This window comes from Glycine soja, chromosome 18, assembly GCF_004193775.1.
Source record: "Glycine soja cultivar W05 chromosome 18, ASM419377v2, whole genome shotgun sequence".
NCBI classification, from domain to species: Eukaryota; Viridiplantae; Streptophyta; class Magnoliopsida; order Fabales; family Fabaceae; genus Glycine; species Glycine soja.
In genome coordinates this window covers 20,126,571-20,134,182 of record NC_041019.1, presented here as the reverse complement: position 1 = coordinate 20,134,182, position 7,612 = coordinate 20,126,571, and the positions used below count along the sequence as shown (strand labels likewise).

The 7,612-nt window shown below is 39.1% G+C and overlaps 1 protein-coding gene across 1 annotated transcript; it reads right to left on the bottom strand.

Moving 5' to 3' along the window:
• Positions 1-5,868: 5,868 nt before the first annotated feature.
• LOC114397068 (zinc finger BED domain-containing protein DAYSLEEPER-like) lies at positions 5,869-7,170 on the bottom strand. The gene is made up of 3 exons (XM_028359193.1): positions 6,846-7,170; positions 6,167-6,746; positions 5,869-5,941 (listed from the first exon to the last, which is right to left on the bottom strand). The coding sequence occupies exons 1-3, from the start codon at positions 7,168-7,170 to the stop codon at positions 5,869-5,871; spliced, it is 978 nt and encodes a 325-aa protein (XP_028214994.1).
• Between the last annotated feature and the right edge of the window lie 442 nt (positions 7,171-7,612).

The following is a 7,612-nucleotide window of genomic DNA, read 5'->3' as shown; positions in this document are numbered from 1 at the left end:
TATTAGATCAACTAGAAGAGTACGACAGAACCAGGCCAAGCATCTAAAACTTCATGATAAGATTTCTTTCATTCATTTCTCTTCATCTTTCTAAGAGTTTTGTTCAATACTTTCTCTTTCAAGAAAATTTCATTGACCAAAAACTTGTGCTATTCTTTTTCTTCATTCATTTCTTTCTCTTGTCAAAAGATTCAAAGGACTAACCGCCTGAGAATTCTTTTGTTTCTTCCCTTCTCCCTCTTGACAAAAGATTTTAAAGGACTAACCGCCTGAGATATCTTCTGTTTCTTACAAAAGATTTCAAAGGACTAACCGCTTGAGATATCTTTTTCCCTTTCCCTTTATACAAAAGATTTCAAAAGACTAACCGCCTGATATATCTTTTTTATCCCCCTTACAAAGATTCAAGGGACTAACCGCCTAAGAATTCTTTGTCCTAACACATTGGAGGGTACATCATTTGTGCCACAAGTAAAGGGTACATCTACTTAAGTTGTTATACTGAGAACAAGATAGGATACATCTCTTGTGGACCAGTTCAAGTGGAGGGTACATCCACTTGGTTGTTCAAAGATAACAAGGGAGGGTACATCCCTTGTGGATCTTTGGCTTGTAAAGGATTTTACAAGGTTGAAAGAAATCTCAAGAACCGTTGGTTGCTTGGGGACTGGATATAGGCACGGGTTGTGGCGGAACCAGTATATATCTTGTGTTTGTCTTCTTCTTCCCTACACTCTTTAATTTTTCCGTTGTGTACTTTTAATTGCTGCTTTTACTTTTGGTTAAGTTATTGTTTCTGTTCTTTACTTTCTTAACTTAGTAGTAAAAGCCTAGTTGAATCTAGTAACATTAAGAAGGATAAATTTTTAATTAGTTAAGACACATTAATAATTAATTCAACCCCCCCCTTCTTAATTATTTCGAGACCACTTGATCCAACAAAAACAAATCACAACTCAGTGCGCATTATTTTTGAAAGAAAGAGTTCGACATTCTACAGCAATTTAGGTGCAATGTACCCACCACAGTGCAACAAGTTTAACGAACAATTAGACCAATTCAAACCAAACAATTTTAAGCATTCATATAACTCATGTATTTGCATCTAAAGCAAATGTCTAAAATTCCAAGCTTAGTCCATGCTTTTGACATTTAATCTATCAACCTAAGTTGATCATACATCTAAAATGATGGCTGGACATGCGTAAAGATCATTATCCATTCAAGCTTCAAAATAACACATAGAATGGTCATTGTGACATTTCATCGAACAGTTGGTGTGCGCATGTTAAAACATGTAAAAACGGGGGATAAGGAGCAACATGACATACAAATTCACAAAAGAACCAAGGATAGGCCTAGAGCCTTCCATTACAGCCACCAATCCAAGCATTTTGATCATGGGTTCGCATATAACTCATCTTACAAATATTGCAAAGCAAACAACAAAAAAAGCACCAAAAATCACACGAAAAAGGTGCAATTATATGGAGATGGCACTTACTTGAGTGGGATGAAAGCAATGCAAGAAAAATAACACAAAGATGCAGAAAAAAACTTGAAGTTGCTGCAAAAATGGTGGTTCCCGTGGGTCTTGGGCAATGGCTTTTGAATTTTGGGGGAAGATGGGGTGAAATCTGATTTCACCCCTCCTCCTTTTATTTTTCCTCAGCCTCTGCTCGCCTAGGTAAGTTGAATTTTTTTTTTCCAAAAACTTTTTTTACAAACTTTTTTATCATTGTTATTAATTATGTATAAACTTAGGTGAATTCATGAAATAATTCAAGAAAATGAACAAGCATGAAACATGAAATTAAATAGCAGAGTTAGAGATACTAGGTTGCCTCCTAGAGCGCTTCTTTAACGTCTTTAGCTGGACTCGGGGTGACGGTCGAGGCTTCGCCATCCCATCTTCCCTAACTCCCTTCCTTGATTGCGAGCAGATCTAATCATGGACCTAGCACCTGTTGGCACTTGCCCTAATGCTTTGAGAAAGAAAGTGTTAACATGCAAATGTGAAAAATACCACGAGATGCTCGCATCACCTTTCCATTTGCTCCTAGGTTTACCCAAATCGGTGTGGTGCTGACCATCACCCAAAGCGATCCTTCATTCATTTTGGGCGTTGCGAAATACTCAATGATAAGATGCAGATGCATGCATGTTTATGATCGAACGTTAAAATGTAATAATTATAGGTGTTGTGATTTTTCCGTTGTGGTATTCAAATTTTACTTAACGCTTACAACACCCCTGCTAAACGTGCCGAATGGCTCCAGAATACCATTTGTGTGAGTGAGCAAGAACAAAAGTGTACGTTCATGCTCAAAGGCAATAAAAAGTGTAAAGGACACAACACTAGAGGAAGAGATGCAAATCATTAATCCATATTTATTAACATTGCGACTATTGTTTACAAAAAACTTAAAACTTGGAGATCCTAATGAGTCCTTGAGGAGGTCCAACATTGAGCCTTTGAATTTCCCCAATTATTACGCGTAATATCGCTTGACGATGTCAGAATTCATAGGCGAAGGCAACTCTTCATCGTCCATGTTCATAAGCAATAATGCTCCTCTTGAGAAAGCCTTCTTCACAACAAATGGTCCTTTATAGTTTGGGGCCCATTTACCTCGGTGATCCTTTTGAACCTACGACACCTTCTTCAGAACAAGACCCCCTTCACTGAACTTACGCGGGCACACTCTTCTGTCAAAAGCATTTTTCACTTTGCTCTGATATAGTCGCCCATGGCTCATGGCAGCCAATCTCTTACCCTTGATACGATTTAATTGATCAAAGCGTGCCTGGACCCATTTTGCTTCTTCCAATCTTGACTCTGCTAGGATTCTTAAAGAAGGAATCTCCACATCAAACAGGAGCATAGCTTCCATCCCATACACCAAAGAGAAAGGGGTTGCCCCAGTAGATGTGTGTACAGAAGTCTGATAACCATGCAGTGCGAAGGGAGGCATCTCGTGCCAATCCTTGTATGATACGGTCATCTTCTGAACGATCTTCTTTATGTTCTTATTGGCAGCCTCTACTGCCCCATTCATCTTTGGCCGATAAGGCGTGGAATTATGGTGTTGGATGTTGAAATCCTCACACATTTCCGTCATCATCTTGTTGTTTAAATTGGTTGCATTATCGGTGATGATCTTCCTGGGCAACTCATATATGCAAATTATCTCCTTCTTAACGAATCTGATCACCACATTCCTAGTCACGCTAGCATATGAAGCTACTTCCACCCATTTGGTGAAGTAATCAATGGCGACTAAGATGAAACGATGCTCGTTTGAAGCCTTGGGTTCGATGGCCCCGATCACGTCTATGCCCTACATTGAGAATGGCCACAAGGCTGCCAATACGTTCAATGGTACAAGTGGAACATTAAAATTATCAACAAAGGTTTGGCATTTATGACATTTCCTCACATGAATGCAACAATTGTTCTCCATAGTGAGCCAGTAATACCCCGTCCTCAAAATCTTTCGAGCCATGGCATGTCCATTGGCATGCATACCAAAGGATCCCTCATGCACCTCCACTAGCATTTGTTCGATCTCTCTTGCATCCACACACCGAAGCAACACCATGTCATGGTTTCTTTTGTACAAGATATTTCCACTCATAAGGAAACCAGCCGCCAACCTTAGTAACGTCCTCTTGTCATTGTCAGAGGCCTCAGGCAGGTATTCCCTGTCTTCAATGTATTGTTTGATATCGAAGTACCAAGGCTTACCATCCTTCTCTTCTTCTATCAAATAGAAATGTGCATGCTCACCGACATTTGAATTCGATGTATGATAAATCTCCGTGCAGGCTCACTTTGAACATAGACACTAGAGTGGCAAGGGCATCAGCCATTTGATTTTCCTCTCTAGGAATGTGATGAAATGATATGTCATTAAAGAGTTCCATCAACTTCCTGATGTAAGCCTGGTAAGGCTCCAATTTGTGGACTTTGGTCTCCCATTCACCTTTCAACAGATGAATTACCAATGTCGAGTCCTCGTATACCTTGAGTGACTTGACCCTAAAGTCGATTGTTGCTCGGATCCCAAGGGCACATGCCTCGTAATCCGCTATGTTGTTTGTGCAGTCGAAGCACAATCTAGTCGTGAAAGGTATATATTGTTTATATAGGGAAACCAATATTGCCCCAATCCCATGGCCTAGTGCATTAGACACACCATCAAACCACACAATCCATTTATCCCTGTCCTCATCTTTGACCTCCTCCTCAAACAAGGTCATGATATCCTCATCAGGGAATTCTGGATGCATAGGCTGATAATCATTGATGGGTTGTTGAGCTAGATAATCCGCCAAGGCCCTCCCCTTTATTGTTTTCTGAGTGACGTAGACAATATTGAATTTTGACAACAGAACCTGCCACCGAGCTATCCTTCCAGTGAGAGCGGGCTTTTCAAAGATGTACTTGACGGGATCCATTTTGGACACCAACCAAGTAATGTAACTCAGCATATACTGCCTCAAACGGTGAGTTGCCCACACCATGGCACAACACGTCTTCTCTAGCAAAGAGTAGTTCATCTCGCATGCTGTGAACTTTTTGCTCAAGTAATAGATGGCCCATTCCCTTTTTCCGGATTTGTCGTGCTGTCCCAACACATACCCCATCGACTCATCTAATACTGTCATGTATCGAATAAGAGGTCTTCCGGGCACCGGTGGCATGAACACAGGAGGAATCATCAAACACCGTTTAATCCTTTCAAATGCCATTTGACAATCATCGTCCCATTGGACAAACTGATTTTTGCGCAATAATTTGAAAAGAGGCTTGCAAGTGGCGGTTAACTATGATATGAATCTCACTATGTAGTTCAACCTTCCCAAGAAACCTCAGACCTGCTTCTCGGTACGTGGCTCGGGCATTTCAAGGATTGTTTTTACCTTGTCTGGATCCACCTCTATTCCTTTCTGGCTAACGACAAAGCTGAGTAATTTTCTGGATTTTACCCCGAACGTACACTTTGCGGGATTCAGCCTTAACCTATATTTACGCAGTTGCCCGAACAACTTCCGCAAATTGACCAGGTGTTCCTCCTTTGTCCTTGATTTGGCGATCATGTCATCCACGTAGACCTCGATCTCTTTATGCATCATGTCGTGGAATAACGCCACCATGGCCCGCTGGTATGTTGCCCTAGCATTCTTCAGCCCAAATGACATCACCTTGTAGCAGAAGGTTCCCCATAGAGTGATAAAGGTTGTCTTTTCCATATCCTCCGGTGCCAATTTTATCTGATTGTAACCCGAAAAACCATCCATGAAAGAGAATAGGGCAAAACTGGTCGTGTTGTCTACAAGAACATCGATGTGCGGTAAAGGAAAGTTATCCTTTGGACTGGCTTGGTTTGGATCCCGATAGTTCACGCACATTCTCACCTTCCCATCCTTTTTAGGGATTGGCATGATATTGGCGACCCATTCTGGGTACCAAGCAATGGCCAAGAAATCGGCATCGAATTGCTTCTTTACCTCTTCCTTTATCTCTAGGGACATCTTGGGTTTCATTCTTCTCAATTTTTGCTTTACCAGGGAGCACTCAGGATTCAGAGGTAGCTTGTGCTGCACGATTTCTAAACTCAAACCAGGCATATCTTGGCAAGACCAAGCGAAGATGTCTTGGTAGTCTCGTAGTAGAGTCACCAACTCATCTCGGACCTTCGCGGACATACAAGTGTCGACCTTGACCTCCTTTTTCTCTCTGCCAAAGCCTAATTTCAAAACCCCTGTCTCTTCTTGGTGCAGCTTCACCTCTCTTTCTTCTTGCTCCAACATTCTTCTCAAATTCGGGGGAAGTCCCCAATCCTCATTTTCTCCCTCCTCGACTTAATTTATTAGTTGCTCAAAGTCAACATCCAGGTCCTTGGTATCACTACTTTCACAGGACTCATCATTGGATCTGCGTCAAATCATTAAAATAAATTAATATAATAAAATTTTCATACCGTTGGCATTGTTGTGTCTGCATCGTCAATTATTGAGCAAAATTTCATCTTTGATTTTAAGGAACCTAATGACACAATTATACAATCATTAAAATAAATTAATTGCTTAAAATAAAAATTTACAAGTAAAATTAAATTTATTAGCTTCAATCTCATTACGCAACCAATCTTGAGAGCACATCAATGCCTCAACAGTGTCTTCATTTAATTTGCTACGATGTGGAGTCAGAAATTGTCCACCAATGCTAAATGCAGACTCTGAAGCAACCGTTGAGATTGGAATAGCTAGAAAGTCTTTAGCAATCCTTTGCAAAGTAGGATACTTGACTTCAATGTTTTTCCAATATCCCAAAATGTCAAAGTTACTAATATTTGATTTATTAAACAATACAGACTCCTCCAAGTATAAATCCAATTCAAATTTAACACAATCACCAGAAGAAGTTTCTTGAACATATTTTAAAAAGTCAGAACTCCAATCAACCTTTCCACCATTATTATCCAAACTAGGCACTATTGAAGATGAAGTGGAAATAGAAGTAGTCCTCTTTTCCCTAGATTGATATTCAGAAACCAAATCTTCTAATAATTTTGTCACCTTATTCAATTGATTTGTGCTTTCATTTCCATACATGAGAGGGAAAAAATAATTTAGCAACTTCATTTTCAACCTAGGGTCCAAAATAACCCCTATTGCCATCACCCCATTGATCATGCCCCAATACTTCTCAAACTTGGGAATCATACTGTCAGTCATACCTTGAATGGTGTTATTAGAAGAAAAAATTCATTCATTCAAAGCCACTCAAATTTCACACACTTTTGGAAAATAAACATTTGAAGTTGGATGTTGTGTACCCGAAAATAACTCAATAACTTCATAAAAGATTTCCAACTTCTCACAAATCTCGGTTGCCATTTTCCAATCATCATCACTTGGCAATGACTTATATTGAGGCTCTCGTTGAGTCAAACGCTTGAAAACTTCAAGATATGGCAATGCAGAAACAAGCATTAAATAAGTTGAATTCCATCTAGTTCTACAATCCATCCTAAGTTTCTTTGAATAAGGAATTTCCAATTGTTCACAAGCCTCAATAAATTTTTCTTCCCTCTTAGGTGTTCCAACCCAAAAGGAAACATTATCCCTAATCTTCTCAATGGAATCATTGATAATTGACATTCCATCCTTCACAATCAAGTTTAAAATATGGGCACAACACCGCATATGTAAGTAAGTCCCTCCCAAAATAAATGAACTACGTCCAAACTTGCTAAGAATTTTAGGAATCATTGCATCATTAGTACTATAATTATCAACAGTTATTGTAGATACCTTTCTATCTAGATTTCATTAAAAAAAATGTTCAATTATAATCTCTACAAGAACTTCAGCAGTATGCGGTGCAGGAATATACATAAACCTAAAATAAAATAATTATTCATCTTAAAACCAAGTTCTATGAATACATGTTACTATAACTACACATATTACCAATTATATAAAATTAAAATCATAAAACTTTCAAGTGAATGATTATTTACCTCATAAGTCGACTTTGCAAATTCCAATTGTTATCAATGAAATAGGCTGTAATAGTCATATAGCCTTTGTTTTGATTCAA